The sequence below is a fragment of the Pelophylax lessonae genome, assembly GCF_965119305.1.
Source record: "Pelophylax lessonae genome assembly, chromosome: 11".
Lineage (NCBI taxonomy): Eukaryota > Metazoa > Chordata > Amphibia > Anura > Ranidae > Pelophylax > Pelophylax lessonae.
This window is the reverse complement of record NC_138778.1, coordinates 96,434,950-96,452,905: the sequence shown is the minus strand read 5'-3', so window position 1 is coordinate 96,452,905 and position 17,956 is coordinate 96,434,950. Positions and strand designations below refer to the sequence as shown.

At 46.1% G+C, this 17,956-nt stretch overlaps 1 protein-coding gene across 4 annotated transcripts in view; it reads left to right on the top strand.

The window, feature by feature from the left end:
* The window catches only part of TRMT1L (tRNA methyltransferase 1L), a 313,438-nt gene that overhangs the window by 181,902 nt on the left and 113,580 nt on the right, over positions 1 to 17,956 (top strand). For all 4 annotated transcript variants that reach the window (XM_082272088.1, XM_082272087.1, XM_082272089.1 and 1 more), the window contains one exon: positions 16,015 to 16,093. In XM_082272088.1, the coding sequence (XP_082128214.1) occupies positions 16,015 to 16,093 (79 nt within the window). The remainder of the gene's footprint in view (positions 1 to 16,014; positions 16,094 to 17,956) is intronic.

Sequence of the window (17,956 nt, the reverse complement as noted above, 5' to 3'; positions counted from 1 at the left end):
AAAAACTTTTCTTTCACTCATGGTTAGTGTTTGGCTGAAGCCATTTATTATCAATCGTCTGTGTTTACTCTTTTTAAATCATAATGGCAACAGAAACGACCCTGATCAAAAGTTTACATACCCCAGTTCCTAATACCTTGCATTGCCCTCTTTAACATCAATGACAGCTTGAAGTATTTTGTGGTATTTGTGGATGAGGCTCTTTATCTTCTCAGATGGTAAAGCTGCCTATTCTTCCTAAGAAAAAAGCCTCAAGTTCCTGTAAATTCTTGGACTGTCTTTCATGAACTGCACGTTTGAGATCTCCCCAGAGCGGCTCAATGATATTGAGGTCAGGAGACTGAGATGGCCACTCCAGAACCTTCACTTTATTCTGCTGTAGCCAATGACAGGTCGACTTGGCCTTGTGTTTAGGATCATTGCCATGTTGGATTGTCCAAGTATGTCCCATGCGCAGCTTCCGGGCTGATGAATGCAAATTTCTCTATCGTTCATTGACGGACGCAGTCCTCTGATCCATATCAGTAGGATTATACTGCCCCCTACAGGAGTAGGACACTAGGAAGAAAAAAAAGTTCTGGCTACGCCTATGGGCAGTCCCGGAGGGTGTACCCCCTCTCTTCCTGCATAGGATGTCAGTTTTAACCTGCCTAGTCAGGAGTAAGGACCTAGTTCCTTGCTGGGATCTTTGGTCCTGGCATAAAAAGTATTTTTTTTATGTTGATGGTTTTTTATTAGCTAGCTTTTTCTCCGGATTTTTTGTCCTGTGAGATCTTCAAGCAACTATACCGGATCTGGGCAACGGACTGGATAATCTAGATCCATTGGTCACCCCAGCTGGCCAGCAAGCGTGTACAGACCTTAGCTCTGCGCTGGGTCGGCCGCGACACAGTCCCACTGGACGTCTCACAAGGTCGCACACAACAGGGTCTAGGCCTATGTCGCAGCATTCCTATTTGGCCGACAGCCCCCTACTTTGGCGCAGAGGGGTCCTGTCAGGAGATGGCGCCCACCTGTGTTCCTGGTGAGTAAACGTACCCCCCCCCCCTCTTCCCTGGCGGATTTTGGGGTGGACGCGGGCCCCTCCCTGGGATGGTCGGACCCTCAGACTCCTGGGTTTACCTCTGTCCTGTTGTGCAATCCTCTCCTCCCCTTCCCACGTGAGGGCCTACCTCGGGCAGGGACCTCATGTGCAGGCTGCATGGGGGGCCGGGGGGTGCACCGTACGCGGCGTTCGGTCGATTTTGTGGGCGGGGGGGCCTCAGTCAGTCCGGCGGGGGGGGGGGTCTTCCTGTAGACCTTGTTGCCACGCACGGGCCTCCATTTTCTTGTAGCCTTGTCTGCTATTATGACGGCAGCCATCTTCGTACACCCGTTTTCAGCCATTTTGCGGTGGATTCTCTGCTAGAGAAGCTAGGTGGGAGTGCCTGGAGGCGTTTTCCGGGGGGGGGTGGAGCCCCTCCCTCCACCCTGGGCAGTTTCCTTTGCTCACTCCCTTATGGGAGAGCTTTCTTGTTACATGTGCAGCCCTGGGAATGCATATTGGGACAGTGGGTTTTGGGGTCTCTCTCTCTGTCGGGGGGGTCTTCAGGGCTTGCCTGACCTTCGGGGGGGGGGGGGGCACTGTAACGCAGTGGGACTGTTTTTTTTTCTTGCAAAAAAAAAATGTAATTTTTGTAATTTTTTTTGCAAATTTTGCTGGCGGGTTCTTCTAGTTTAGTATGGACCCTGCAGATCATGTGTCCCCACCTGACCCCCTTACGAAGGCCGCTGTTCCTTCCAGATCTCCACTGTCCATCAATGGATTTTCGGCGGTTCTGGAAAGATTTGGGTCACAGGTGGAGGTGGCCTTGAGAGAGCGAGGTGCGCTGAAACGTTTCTCCACCTGCCCCTGCCTCATCTGATGTCTCGGATTCTGAGTCTTACTCAGCCGCCACAGATGTGGGCCTCCCTGCCGGGTCTTTTACCTTGCGCCCTGTCTCCTCGGATAATGAGGATGACATTTCTACCTCCCCTGCTGCGCGTGATACAGGAGCTGGTGGATACACTGGTTGTTTCAGTACATGACACCCTGCAATTGGAGGACGCAGCGGCGGCTGCGCCTGGGCGCAGGTTGCATCTGGCATTGACATGCCATCTGGAGCAGATTAATTTGCTAGCATGCTCATGAAGGATGGAACTGTCTGCGACGTTCCCCTGGGGTGTTTAAGCGGCTGCTAGATGTTGCCCTTTTGAGGAGTCTCTGTTAAAGCGGGCTGTACCACCTAATGTGGACCTACCGGTCTCTAGGCTGCATGGGACTACCGTTGTTCCGGTGGAGGAATCCCTGTCCTTAAGGAACCTGGGGAATAGAATGGCGTGGGCTGTGGCCCAGCGATCTGTTCTCCCTGGCAGGGTCTGCCCTGGGAACAGTGTTTGATTGCCCTTGCCATGCTGACTCTTCCTGATGGGCGGAGTTCCCATGCCGTGACTTGGTGAGAAGCAAGTTCCTCCTGCCCTGGGGGAACTGTTGGACCAGGTGGCGCAGGGGCTGCAATTTTTTGCGATAAATGGACACGGCTCCATTATTGGGTCACTTGTCAGTTTTCAGGGGTGGTTTTCGGCGGTGGTTATCTGGCGTATACTTAGCTGAAGGGTTGGTCTGTGGATCAAACTTCTACGAAGGCTTTAACGGATCTCCCTTTTCAGGGGAATCGCCTGTTTGGCGCTGCCCTGGATGACGTTATATAAGGGTCTAACGGGGGGAAGAGTGCTTTTCTTCCACAGGCTTGCAAGGGTAAGGGCCTTCGTCGTGGATGGGGTCCCTCCCTTTCGGCTCACAGTTTCTTCGTTCCTCAGGGACAGTCGATGTGGCGCTGTCCTTCAAGACTTCCTCGGGTGGTTCCAAACGCCTGGCGTTTTCTGGCGAACATGAGTTTTTTTCCAGACCTGCGGATAAGGTCTACTCGGCCTTAAGGTGTATCCTCACCTATATATGGGGTAGGAGGGACGTCTTTAACGTATTTTGGATCTGCGGTGGGCCCGGATCCCAGGCAGCTGGGTTCGGGAGGCCATACGGTCCAGTTGAAAGATCGAGTTTCCACTTTTTCCGGTAAGGTTTTCACTTCCAATGTACGGCTGTCCCCGGATCACCTGCAGGCGCTCTATGGGGCAGTTCAGGCTCTGGTTCAACAAGGCTGGACCTACTGGCCCTTGATGGTTCTGTGCAGATCAAAAATTCAAGATGGTATCGGTTCACATGATGGTGGTTTCCCTACATCAGGTGGGTTCCTGGCCTCAATAGACATCAAAGATGCCTACCTTCACATCCCGTTATGTGCATGACACCAACGGGTTCTCCGTTTATGCCATGGGCCTCTATCGGTTTGTGGCGTTAGTTATCCCTTGGTCTCGCTTCTGCTCCTCAGGTTTTCACAACGGTGTTGGGTCCGGACCTGGCACTGTTGCAGCAGCGGGGTGTATCGGTCCTGGGTTCCTGGCCGATCTGCTTCTCCGTGTGGAGTCCCCTACGGGGCTGACGACAAATTTTGAAGTCACCATATGAACTCTGGAGGAGTTTGGGTGGGTTCTGAACCTTCAGAAGTCATCCCTGGTCCCTTCCGTGAGACTGGACTATCTTGGCCTGACTTTGGACTCGTCCTCAGTCAGGGTGCTTCTCCCTCCGGAGAAATAACTCTTGGAACTTCAGACTGCGGTCAACTGTTACTGTCCAGCACAGGGTCATCCCTTTGGACCTGCATGCAAGTGCTGGAACTGATGGTGTCGTCTTTCGAGCCTGTCCCTTTCCCTCAAGGATCCCCCCAGAAGGCAATCCTTCTCAAATGGGATTAGAATCCAAACTCTCTGGACATTCGGTTCTGACAGAGCCGGATGATCAGGGAGTCTTGATCTGGAATCCTTCCTCCCCTTTTTACTGGACAATTGTCACCGCGGATGCATGCCTGTCCAGGTGGGGAGGAGTCCTCGGCAGGTTTTTTGCTTATGGAGTATGGTCCCTTTCTGATCAATGTCCTGGAGCTAAGAGCGATCCGGCTTTGCCTTATTCACTGGACTGGGCACCTGCAGCTGTCCAGTGCGCATTCAATCGGACTACGCCACAACCGTGGCTTATGTCATTCACCAAGGGTGTCCTTGGGGTCTTGGAAGTGACAGACATTCTTCGTTGGGGCGAGCGCCTTTTTTTTTTTTTTTTTTTTTTTTTTTTTTTCAGCTCTCTCCACTGTTCCCTTCCAGGGGTGGAAAATTGGCTGGTGGATTGCCTCAGTCGACGGGCCTTGGATGCCGGGAATGGTCCCTTCGTTGGAGCACTCTTGACATGGATCTGTTGGCGTCGCATCTGCAGGATAGTGCAGAGGTTGTGGCCCGCTCTCGGTACCCTCTGGCAGGTGCACTGGTGACACCATGGGTTCTGTCGTAGGCGAGAACATATGCTAAGTTTAACATTAACGATGCTGAGAAGTTTAGCATGGTCACCTGTGCATGGATGACGTCGGCATTGTCGTGTGTGAGCGGTCACGGATGGGCCAAGGTCAGTATCATCTGCTGTCTGCCTTTCCTCCTCTCAAGTTGCTGCCAACAGGATCGAGGCGGAAGGGATTCCGGTCATTCTTGTTGTTCCCGACTGGTCTCGCCGAGCTTGGTATGCCGACCTGGTCAGGCTAGCCGCAGGCTCTCCTTGGAGGCTTCCTCTTGGGGAGGATTTATTGTCTCTGGGGGCAATCTTCCATCCTTCATCTTCCATGCTTACGGTCGCTGGCTTTATCAGCTTGGCTCTGCTTCAGTGATTCCCACCCTGTTTAAAGCGTGGGAAGCAATTTCTAGGATGTTTTTGCATCGTACAAGAAAGTCGTATATTGCGTGGTGCAAGTCTCTTTGGGCTCCCCCTCGCTCTTACTTGGTGGCCCGGATCTTGGCTTTCCTCTAACAGGGAGATGATCGAGAGTTGGCCTTGAGGACTATCAGGGGTCCGTTTTCAAATTTGGCAATTTTTCTTCCAAAGGCCGTTGGCCACCCGTTCCTGGTGCGTAACTTCTTCCAGGGGAAGCGTCACTTTGGTACTTCCGGTGCGACCTCCGTCTCCAACTAGGGACCTTGATTTGGTGCAGTTGGTTCTTCAAGAGCCTCCTTTTGCAAGTATTCGGGGGTATCCCCTGCCTACCTTAGTACAGAAGAAGGCCTCCTTGGTTGCTGTCACTCTGCGCGCAGGGTGTCCGCACTGGCGACATTATTCAGTCATTCTCCCTATATATGTTGGTTCATGGAGACTTTGTCAGGATCCGTCCTTCCCTCCGAAAGGTGGTTTCTAGTGTTCGGTTGAACGAGGACATTGTATTACCATCTTTGTGTCCTAAGCCCAAACCTCCTGAGGAATGCATACTCTGGATATAGTTCGGGCACTCATGGTGTACTTGGCGACTGCCGAGTCTTTTCATGAGTCAGGTTCGCTCTCTGTACTCAAGCATGGCCCTAGAACAGGGCTGCCTGCGACTGCTGCAGCTGTTTCCAGATGGATCGGACAGACGGTGGTGCAGCCTTTTTCAATTAAGGGTCAGGACCTACCTTTCCCTGTTTTGGCGCCTTCTACTCGGGCGCCTAGTGCTTCCTGGGCTTTTCGCCATGCAGGCATCTGTGCTTCAGGTTGCAAGACGGCTACCTGGTCGTCTTTTCACACCTTTACCAAATTTTATAAGGTGGATGTGCTGGCATCTGCAGATGCCTCTTTTGGCTGCAAAGTTTTACTGGCTGCTGTCTGGAGGGCTTTCAGCCTTCCTTGAGGGTGTTTACGGTTTGTTTCAGGTGGGCCTCATCTTTTGTTCTGATGAGTCCTATGTTGCCTGGTTGACTGTTTAGCCTTGGGGGCTTGTTCTTTTCTGCTGTTCCCACCCCTCATTTTATGGCACTGCTTTGGGACGTCCCTAATGATATGGATCAGAGAACTGCGTCCATCAATGAACAATAGAGAAAACTGGATTTTTGACTTATGGGCCATGCACACTATAAGATTTTCTGAAGACTTTTTCCTTCAGATTTACCTTTTCTATGTAGTGCGATGGCCTGCCAGATTGCATACAAATTGAAAGTGTTTAGGTTTGACCTCATATTATATGGTTTTGGTAAATCTAAAGGAAAAAGTCTTCAGAAAATCTTATAGTGTGTATGGCCCATTACAGTAAAATCCTTTTCTCTTAAGTTCATTGACAGACGCAGTACCCACCCCTCTTTTTTGAGTTGGGTTGGTGTTACTGTTCTGATACTGCTTTGATACAAAACTGACATCCTATGCAGGAAGAGAGAGGGGGTGTACCCTTTTTTCTTTTTACTTTTTCTGCCTAGTGTCCTACTCCTGCGTCCCATTGTACTGCGTCCGTCAATGAACTTAAGAGAAAAGGTGTTTACGGTAAGTCAAAAATCCGGTTTTTCCTTTTTTTTTTTTTTTTTTTTATAACATACTGCATTCATCTTGCCATCAGTTTTGACCAAATTTCCAGTGCCTTTGTAGCTCACACATCCCCAAAACATCAGCAATCCACCTCCGTCTTTGGAGGACGCAGCTGCGATGAAGGCGCAGGTTTCCTTTGGCACTTGCAATCCATCCAGAGTGGCAAAGGAGTTCCCTTTCCCCCTCCTATTTTGACAGGATTGTCACTGAAGAGTGGGGATGACCAAAGCACTCCTTGGGGTCTCTAAGCGAGTTTTAGGGCGATACCCCTTTGAGGAATCCCTTATTAAGAAGTGGACTGTTCCACCGGTGGTGGACTCCCCTGCTTCCAGATTAAAACAAGGAAACAATGATTCCGGTTGAAGAGTCCCCGGCCTTTAAGGACCCGGTTGACAGGAAGACGGAGGCTGTGGCCCGAAGTTTGTACACCCTTGCTGGTTCGGCACTGAGGCTGATTTTCACCATTGCCCTGGTGTCGCAGACTCTGACCAAGTGGGCTAAGCTTTTTACGCTGTGACCTGGAGGGGGAATAGTTCCCCCCTGCCTATGATTAGCTGGCGGACTAGCTGGTCCAGGGGCTGCAGTTTATTTGTGATGCCTCTTTGGATGCGGCTCCCCTAGTGGCTTGGCTCTCTGTTTCGGCAGTGGTCTTTCGGTGTGTCTTTTGGCTCAAATGCTGGTCTGCGGACCAGACTTCTAAAAAGGCCTTGACTGATCTATCCTTCCAAGGAGATCGCCTGTTTGGTGCTACCCTGGATGACATCATTAAAGGTCTCATAGAGGGGGTAGTGTACCTTTTCTTCCATAGGCTTTGTTACAAAGGGCAAGGTCCTAGACTTGGGCCTTCCTTTTCTGCTCATAAGAAGTTGTTTTGTCCCTCAGTGTTGACTGACAGGAGATCGGAGCCCTTCTGGGCCTCCTCTGGAGGTTTTAAGTGAATTTGGTATTGCAAGTCAAGTGCAGGCTTTTCCAGACCCGCAGACAAAACCCCTTCAGCAGGAAGGTGCGGCCTCACCCATATCGGGGGTGGTGGGACGTCTTTACTTGTTCCGGCACCGGTGGACTCCCCCGGTACAAGAACAAGTGGGTTCACAAGGTAATTCAGTCTGGTTACAAGATCGAGTTTCGTTCTTGCCCTCCGGTAAGGTTCTTCCTTCCGACGTGCGACTATCCCCGGTCCGCTTACAGGCTCTTTTTGGGGCGGTGCAAGACCTTTTACTTTACAGTTGATGGTCCCAGTTCTGACTTGAGAACATTTTCGGGGGTTTTACTCAAACCAGGAAGGAAGGCAAGATGCGTCCAATTCTGGACCTCAGTCGGACAATGCCACGGCCGTGGCTTATGTCAATCGCCAAGGGGGCACAAGAAGTGTCCTGGCGGCTCTGAAGGTAGCCAGCATTCTAAGGTGGGCAGAACGGTTTGTTCCAGCCCTCGCCACTGTACACATTCCCAGCTTGGATAACTGGTAGGTAGATTACCTCAGTCGGCAGGCGTTGGACCAAGGGGGAGTAGTCCCTTCATCCAAAGGTGTTTCATCAGTTGTGTCTCCGGTGGGTCATCTTTGGTGCAGAGGTTTGTGGCTCAGTCATGGGATCCTCTGGTGGAAGCCACAGATGCCCTGGTGGCCCTGTGGGGTCAGTATCGTCTGATTTACGCCTTCCCTCCTTTCAAGCTTCTGCCAGGACTTCTACGTAGGATTGAGGCAGAAGGAATTCTGGTCATCTTAGTGGCCCCGGACTGGCCTTTCTGGGCTTGGTACGCTGAACTGGTGTGGCTGGTCGCCGACGTTCCTTTGAAGCTTCCTCTAAGGGAGGATCTGCTGTCCCAAGGACCAATCTTCCATCCTGCTTTACAGTTGATGGCTTTGACGGGTTGGCTGTTGAACGCCAGGTGCGGAAGGATAGAGGTTTGTCTAAGTCGATGTTTCCAACGCTGTTAAAAGCACATTGTGTGGTGTGAATCTCTTGGGGTTTATCCTTGCTCTTGTTCGGTGACTTGGATCTTGACCTTCCTTCAACGGGGGGTAGAGCAGAAACTGGCCTTGAGTACTATCAAGGGTCAGGTGTCGGCCTTAGCGGCTTTTTTCAATAGCCCTTGTCCACATACTCTCTCTGGTGCATACTTGTTTACATGGAGTTAGGCACTTGACACCTCCAGTGCAGTTCCTGTTGCAACCTTGGAATCTCGATTTGGTGCTCTCAGTCCTCCAGATTTTGATAATCTTCGGGAGATTCCCCTGCTTAAGCTGACCCAGAAGGTGACATTTTTTGTGTATTTGACCTCTGCGCGCAGGGTGTCGGAATTGGCAGCGTTATCCTGTTGTTCACCTTACTGATGGTTTACAGTGATTAGGTGGTTCCAAGCCCCTGTCCGTCGTTCCTTCCTCAGGTTATCTCTGATTTTAATTTGAATGAAGACATTGTTTTGCCTTCCCTGTGTGCCAGGCCAACGCATCCAAAGGGAATTTGCTTTAGGGTGTACCTGGCAGCTACGAAGTCTTTTAGGAAGTCAGGCTCACTATTTGTGCTCACGGATGGGCCACGGAAATGCTTTTCCATTTCCTCTGCAACCATTTCCAGATGGATCAGACAGACGGTGATTCAGGTCTGTTCCATCAAGGGTCAGGTTCCTCCTTTCCCTGTCAAGGCACATTGTACCTGGGCGTTCATTGCCTCCTGGGCTTTCCATCATCAGGCGTCAGTGACGCAGGTTTGCAAGGTGGCCTCCTGGTCGTCGGTGCATACTTTCACAAATTTCTATAAAGTGGATGTTTTGGCATCTGCGGATGCTTTCTTTTGGCTGCAAGGTTTTTGCAGGCTGCTGTTTAGAGGATCTGGTCCTCTTTTGAGGATTGTTTTTTTCAGGTGAGCTTCAGTTGTTTTGGTTGAGCTCCTGTTTATCTGGTTGGCTGTAGCTAGCCTTGGGAATTTTCTTTTTTGCTGTTCCCACCCCTCATGTTTAACACTGCTTTGAGAGGTCCCAATGGTTAAGAAGATCAGAAGTTGTGTCCGTCAATGAACGAAAGAGAAAATGGGATTTTTGACTTACCGTAAAATCCATTTCTCTGATGTTCATTGACGGACACAGCACCCACCCCTTTGTGGAATTGTAATTTTTCTGACACTGCTTGTAACAAAACTGGGTACCTATAGCAGAGAGGGGGAGTATACCCCCTGGGACTGCCCATAGGCGTAGCCAGACTTTTTTTTTCTGTCTAGTGTCCTACTCCTATAAGGGGCAGTATAACCCAATGGTCAAGAAGATCAGGAGCTGAGTCCGACAATGAACATCAGAGAAATGGATTTTACAGTAAGTCAAAAATCCCATTTTTACCTTTGTGCATTCTGAAAAAAAACTGTGTGCAGCTCCTGGTATTTAGCTGGTTAATGGGCATGGAAGAGGAGGTAGGGAGTGGGCTGCCAATTACCACTGTGTATACTCCCACATGTGTGAATCTACATTTACATGTGCTGCTCAGATGTGATAGGGAGGAAATGCTCAGCATAGAAACTCACTGAAAACTAAGCATTTGCAGAGTTGCTACCATAGCTGCAAAATCCACAGCTGAACAGAAGGTCGAGATAGAGCGCAGCAGAATCAACCAGGTTTTTTGCAGAATACAGAAAACAAATCCCATAGTGACTTGAGTGAATATGAACAGCATGTAACACAGCATTTGATAGTTGGTAATGATGTGGATTTAGTGACACTTTAACCACTTTACCACCGGAGGATTTTGCTGTCTTCCGTCCAGGCCACTTTTTGCGATTCGGCGCTGTGCGACTTTAACTGACAATTGCGCGGTCGTGCGACGCCGTACCCAAACGAAATTTGCGTCCTTTTTTTCCCACAAACAGAGCTTTCTTTTGGTGGTATTTGATCACCTGTGCGATTTTTACTTTTTGCGCTATAAACAAAAAAAGAGCGTTTATTTTGAAAAAATAACTATTTTTAACATTTTTTTTATATGAAATTCCCCCCCCCCCCCCAAAAAAAAATGTAAAAATCTAATTTTTTAAAAATTTTTGGCCAATTTGTTTTCTGCTACCTATGTTTGGTAAAAAAAAATCGCAATAAGCGTATTTTGATTGGTTTGCGCAAAAGTTATTGCGTTTACTAACTAAGGGAAAGATTTCTGTCATTTTTGGTGTTTTTTTTTTTAACGCGTAATGGCGGTGATCTGCAATTTTTTTTTTTTGCGGGACTGCGACATTGCGGCGGACAGATCGGACCCTTGACTGACATTTTTGACACTTTTGGGGGTACCAGTGACATTACTGCAGTAATCAGTGCTATAAATATGCACTGTTACTGTAAAAATGACACTGGCAGTGAAGGGGTTCATTTTATTGGAGAGGGAGGGGTTAATGTATGCCTGGTGCTTACTGACGTGTGGGGGGGAGGTGACTTTGTGAGACAGGGACAGATCGGATGTCCAGCTATGCTGAACACTCCGATCTGTCAGTCCCTGTCACTTAGGAGATCCGCCCGCTCTGTTTACACAGGCGGGCGGATCTCCTCACTAGATTCCCCGACGATCGGGGCAGAGCAGCGGCGATCGCCGCTGCTCCTCCCCTGGCCCGACTCCCGCTGTGAATGAAAACAGGGGGAGGAGTCCGGCGACATAGGGACGGGATCGTGCCACTTTGCCGCAGTACGCTCAATGTGAGCGGTGGGCAAGTGGTTAATTGAAGCTGAGGTTAGCTGATTGGCTACAATTCACAGCTGCACCAGATTTTGCACCAGTTTTAGTAAATTAACCCCAGTTTGTGATCCAGAATCTCTTCTCTAGACCAGTGAGTGTTTTAGCACTTTGTAGCAAGCTTAACAGGAATCCGATCTTGAACAGGAACTCAAGCCAGTAAGGGTAAGGAATTGGGGTGACAAGTGGACCCCACTTGCATAACATAATATAGCTTTACATACAGCGGGTAAAATAAGTATTGAACATGTCACCAGTTTTATAGGTAAATATATTTCTAATGGTGCTATTGGCATTACATTTTCTCTACGTTGGTAACAAACCCACGCAATCCGTACATAGAAAGAAACCAAAACAAGTTCAGAAATTAAGTTGTGTAATAAAATGGAATGACACAGGGAAAAAGTATTGAACATGCTAACTGAAATGTATTTATTCTTACAAAATCCTTTCTTAGTAATGACCAGTTCAAGACACCCCCTGTATGGAGAAACAAGTTGCATGCATTGCTCAAGTGTGAATTTGGCCTATTCTTCCACCCAAACCGTCTTCAAATCTTGAAGGTTCTGTGGGCCTCTTCTATGAACTCTCATCTTTAGTTCTTTCCATAAATTTTCTATTGGATTCAAGTCAGGTGATTGGCTGGGCCATTCTAGCAGCTTTATTTTCTTTCTTTGAAACCAATTAAGGCTCGGTTCACACTATTGCGATGCGGGAAGGCTGCGAATTCGCAGCCTGTTCCCGCATCGCACACGCACCCCCGGCAGTTCACACTGCCATATGCGATCCGCTGGGGGTGTCAATGTAATCTTAACGACACCCCCAGTTTGATCGCATATCGCAGTGCGATCGTGCAGTTCGCACAGGATCGGATCGCACAAGTGTGAACCGCTGTGCGATCCGATCCTGATGCGGCAGCAAAAATGCCTCCTGTGCGTCTTTGCTGCGGGTGCGGTGCGAATTTAGCCATACAAACTGTATGGCTAAACTCGCACCGCACAGCTGATCGCATGTCATGTCGGAGCAGTGCGCTCCGACATGACATGCGAACCCGGCACACGCAGTAGTGTGAACCGGGTCTAAGCGTTTACTTGGCTTTGTGGTTGGGATCATTGTACTTGGCTTTGTGTTTGGGATCATTGTCTTGCTGAAATGTCCACCCTCTTTTCATCGTCCTCTTCCTGGTAGATGGCAGCAGATTTTTATCAAGAATGTCTTCGTACATTTTTCCATTCGTCCTTCCTTCAATGCTATGAAGTTTGCCAGTACCATATGCTGAAAAACAGCCCCACACCATGATGTTCCCACCTCCAAACTTCACTGTTGGTATGGTGTTTTTGGGATGATGTGTAGTGCCATTTGACCTCCAAACGTGTGTATTATGGCATCCAGAGAGTCCAAAGACTATATTCTCCCAGTATTTCACAGGCTTGTCTAAATGTTTTGCAGCAAACTTTGAAGCTCTAAAGCTTTAACTCCACTTTTGTTGAGAAAAAAACATTCCCCTCTGGGTGACCTCCTGTACATTGTAGGGATTTTAACAAACTTTGTTGCAGATTCCTACCTTTTTGTTATTCTGAAGAAATCATTGTTTGTTCTTCTGTGCCTCTGTGCTGAGTGGGTCAAATGGGAATGGGTTTTAGCTGTGGCAGCTGCAGGGCTCTGATGAAAGCTGCGGGGTCTGCATCCCTTTAGATGTTTTCCTATTGGGAGTATCTCACAAAAAATGAAATTTTAGTTGCAGGGGATGCCAGAAATCTAACCTGTATCTTGGGCAGACTTCTGGGAAAATTGGTGAGCCAATCACACAAGTAGGAAATTATGTTTCTGGGGTGTGGTCAGTACACATTCTGTCTACAGAACCGCTCCAGGTAGCCATATTGCTTTGCTTTTCCAGAAAATGACAACAGCTGCAGATTGAAAAGGAAAGGTAATTTTTAATAACATTGAATTACATAATTTGTCACAATTGTATACGCTATATTGGTTTTTCTTTATTTGCGGATTTTTTTCCCCACGAAAGTGGAGTTACCCTTTAATGAGCTGCACCATGGTTTTTCTTCAGCAATGAAGTCTTGCATGGTGAGCGTGCATACAGGCCATGGGGTGGACTTTTCTTTTGAAACAATGGTACCTGCTAATTACAGTTCTTTCTGCAGCTCTCAACAAATGGTCCTTGGCTCTTGAACAACTCTTCTGATAATTATTTTCACTCCTCTGTCAAATTTTGCGAGGAGCACCTGGACTTGGCCGGTTTATGGTGAAATTATGTTCTTTCCACTTTCGGATTATGGCCCCAACAGTGTTTTAATGGAACATTCAAAAGTTTAGAAATCCTTCTGTAACCAATGCCATCAGTATGCTTTGCAACAAGGTTACGAAAGTCTTGAGAGAGCTCTTTGCATCATTTCCATCATGAAATGCTTCTTGAGTGACACCTTGGTAATGATACTTTTTTATAGGCTATCAGTTGAGACTGAACCAGCTAATATTAGTTTGCACTGACAAGGGGCAGAATTGCTTTCTAATTACTGATAGATTTCAGCTGGTTTCTTGGCTTTCAAAGCCTTTTTGCACCATCCTTTCTTAATCATTTCCATACAGGACAGTTACACCCCCTTCCTGCCTAGACCAACTTTCAGCTTTCAGCACTCTCACATTTTGAATGACAGTTGCTCAGTCATGCTACACTGTAACCTAACAAAATTTTTATCATTTTTTTGGTGGTATTTGATCACAACTGGGTTTTTTTTTTGTGATATAAGCAAAAGAAGAGCAAAAATTTTGGAAAGAAAAAACACTTTTTTTAGTTTCTATTATAAAATGTTGCAAAAAATGTACTTTTCTTCATACATTTGGAACAAAATATATACTGCTACATATCTCTTTTAAAAATAATGCAAATTAGTGTATATTATGTAGTCTGTGTGAAAGTTATGAAGCTATGGTACCAATTACTGAAAATTGATCACACCTGATGTACTGACTGCCTATCTCCTTTCTTGAGGCCCTGAAATGTCCAGACAGTACAAATACCCCCCCCCCCCCAAATGACCAATTTTTGAAAAGTAGACAGTCCAATGTATTTAGTAAGAGGCATGGTGAGTTTTTTTAAGTTGAACATTTTTTCCCACAATTCTTGGGAAAATGAAGAAAATGTTTTTTTATTTTTTTTCCCCCCACAAAGTTGTCAATTTATAAGCTATTTCTAACACAGCATGTACACAGCAAAAATGACACCCCAAAACACATTCTGCTACTCTTCCTGAGTATGGTGATACCACATGTGTGAGACTTTTACACAGCCTGGCCACAAAAAGAGACTCAACGTCCAAATAGCACCTTCAGACGTTCTAGAAGCATAAATACTCGTATAACTTTCTGACTACCTATCACACTTTTGAAGGCCCTAGAGTACCAAGACAATGGAAACACCCACAAAATGACCTCATTTTGGAAAGCAAACACTCCAACATATATACTATGAGGCATTATGAGTTATTTGAACATGTCATTTTTTCTCCACAAGTTTTTGGAAAATGTGGGAAAAAATGAAACCTATTTTTTCTACACAAAGTTGTCAATTTATAGGATATTTCTAACACATAGCATGTACATAGCAAAAATGACACCCTAAAATACAATCTGTTACTCTTTCTGAGTATGGCGATACCACATGTGTGAGACTTTTACACAGCCTGGCCACATAAAGAGACTCAACATCCAAGTAGCACCTTTAGGCATTCTAGGAGCATTATAAGCAGGCGGAATGGACTCTGATGAGCAGGTGGAAGGTACTCGGGTACTCTTATGGGCTCACAGATAGGTACTAGGATCAGCTGGTGACAGGTCCTCTTTATTTGGTGGGGTAATCAGGGCACAGTAGTATGCACAGTAAAGTGGTAACTCACTGTTTCCAGATCTCCTCTTCACACTGGATCGGTGTGGGAGAAGGAGAACCTGGTAACAGTGAGTTACCCCCATCTTTGTTGACATTTGTGACTGGCTGTGATTGGACACAGGTGGTCACGTGGTAAAGAGCCAATTTAATTGGCTCTTGGCTCTTTACCTTGATCGGGGAGGAGCTCTGTCCGAGGGACGGCCTCATCCCCAATCGCCGCACTGTGCGCCCCCGTGGGCGCGCATTGTGGCGAGAACGAGCGGCTTGCACTGGAGCCTCTCATGTGCTCGGCTGTAATTGGACACAGCCGATCATGTGGTAAAAAGCCAATTTCATTGGCTCTTTACCTTGATCGGGGATGAGCTCTGTCCGAGGGGGCGCGCAGTAGCGGCGAGAACGGGCGGACGTCATATGAAGGCCGCCCAGATAGACGGAATGTTCCTGCTGGCGTCATTTGACTATGGGCCGGTAAGGAACTGGTTAATATGTTCAATACTTTTCCGTGTGTCATTTCATTTTATTATACATAACTTAATTTCTGAACTTATTTGTTTTGGTTTCTTTGTATGTATGGATTGCATCGGTGGTTTCTGACGTGGTGAAAATGTTATGTCAATAGCACCTTTAGAAATATATATTTACCTAGAAAAATGGTGACGTGTTCAATACTTTACCAGCTGTATATATATATATATTGTTCATATATGCAGATGAGCCATAACATTATGACCTCTGACAGGTAAAGTGAAAAACATTTTTTTATCTTGTTACAATGGCATGTGAAAGTGGGTGGGGTATATTGAGCAGCACATTAACATATTGTCCCTTAAGTTGATGTGTTGAAAGCAGAGATATATTAGTGTATTTAAATTGATGTTTTATATGTTTACTATACTTTAGGAAAAAGTACTGTAAAATGCACACACAAAACTAGCAGAATATGCCTAAACAATGTTGTTTTATTTTTTTAAGAAAATCCATATAAACAGCTGCCGTGTGATTGCCATGAAAGTATGCCTGGAAGGTCAGCGGCCTTGCTTGGCCCAATGTGGTAAGTACTGTTTTGTACTACATTTGATGTGTTCTTCTGGCACAATGTCTACTGGGACAATGCAAATTTGCTTGTTTGCTAAATGTCCAGATTAGTGTCTTTTACCAAAATGCTTGTTAATTCGAAACACACATATGGGATGGGAATACAAAATATTAAATCAGTATTACAGATGAGTCTGTGCTTGCATATTGCGTACAAAAAAAAATAAAAAATAAACTTAAATAACATCACATTTGCAAACTTTGCAAAGCTTTCATATGGGGACTGTACATATAAGGAACAATTGACAACTGTTCAAACATTTGATTATTGCAAACATTTGTTTGCATTCTACTAGATTTTCCATCAAATCCAGTTCAGTATTTAATTAAACTCCCAAATTATTAATGTTTTTTAGTAACTGCACTATATGGGCGGTGTTCATCAACAAACAACCCTTGAAGCGTTAATTATTTTAAGCATTTGTATTCTGTATGGCAAGCATTTATTCAATTATTCAGCTCAAAACCACCTCTTTCTTCAGACTACTATCTATTGCATTTGGTTAGACTAGATGTTTTAAACAAGATAAAGAAATTTTTTATGGTCATACATACAGTATATGATCATAATCCTTGCCCTATTCAAACATCTTGACAGTCCCAAAGATCAGGTCTTGTCGGACTTCATAAATGAAAATAACAAGCTCCTTCATTAATTAGACAGTTTTATTATATATTTTGCTCAGATAATTTCAGAAATGGCACTGATGAAGACCTCCAGGAGTAAAACTATAAAGCTGTTCTCACATTCTTAAAGCCAAAGTGTAGAATTTTATCAAGCCATGAAGACCCCTCAATGCCTCACTTAGGCTAATTTAAACGGGTATAAAATATAAACTAAAATGATTGAATGAGTGAATAAATAGTGAAAAATACACCCTGCAAATACCACTTGTATAAAGCATGAATTCCAAAATATTCACATATAATAAGCACAAATCGTGTGGATCATACATAGAAATATAAATATCAGTTGAATCACAAGTTACAATATAGTGCAATAAAGGTCAGTATATAGATAAAGGTGCCCAAAAGTCCAACCACCTAATATTCATTCAAAATAATCCTCTAGCTCAGTGTTTCTCAACCTTTTTTCAGTCCAGGCACTCTCTAAAATGATGGACAGTCTCGAGGCACCCCATTCTAAAATGTATAAAACTATTCAAATTTTTTATACATAAAACATCAACATCCACACACGTAGGACACCCAACATTAGAGGTGATTTATTCATCCAAATCCAATACACTTTTACACACTGGCACTGACTAGTTTTCCAATGTTTCTCTTCTCCCTCAGCTTTTCTCCATTACTCAGCTAATGTGATTCCAGAAAAGAATGGGGCAGGGCAAAGTCCTTGGTTGTTAGGACGCCGATGGCTAGATGGTCTTATTGGTGTACAATGAAAACCTGTGGCCATGTGTAACTATAAGGCAGGCTTCATCCATCTGCTGGCTTGTATATAATTTTGGGGACATATTTAGGCATTTTGGCAAGGCACTCCAGGGTTGAAAAAGGCTGCTCTAGCTAGCTGGAGGACAAAGGGAGACACGCTTGTGACAGCAGCTTTGTCTGGAGGAGAAAGTGTTAACTAGTAGATTTTGTTTTCTCTATCGCTCATTGACAGACGTAGTCCTCGGTGATACAGCACCTTCGGGTTATGTTGCCTCCACAGGAGTAGGACTAGACAGAAAATAAAATGCTCTGGCCACACCCTAGGGGCAGTCCCAGAGGGTATATCCTCTCTCTCTCTGCCTCAGCAAATCAGTTTTCTCTTACGTCCTCCGACAGTCGCCGCCTCTTCATATTCGTCACATAT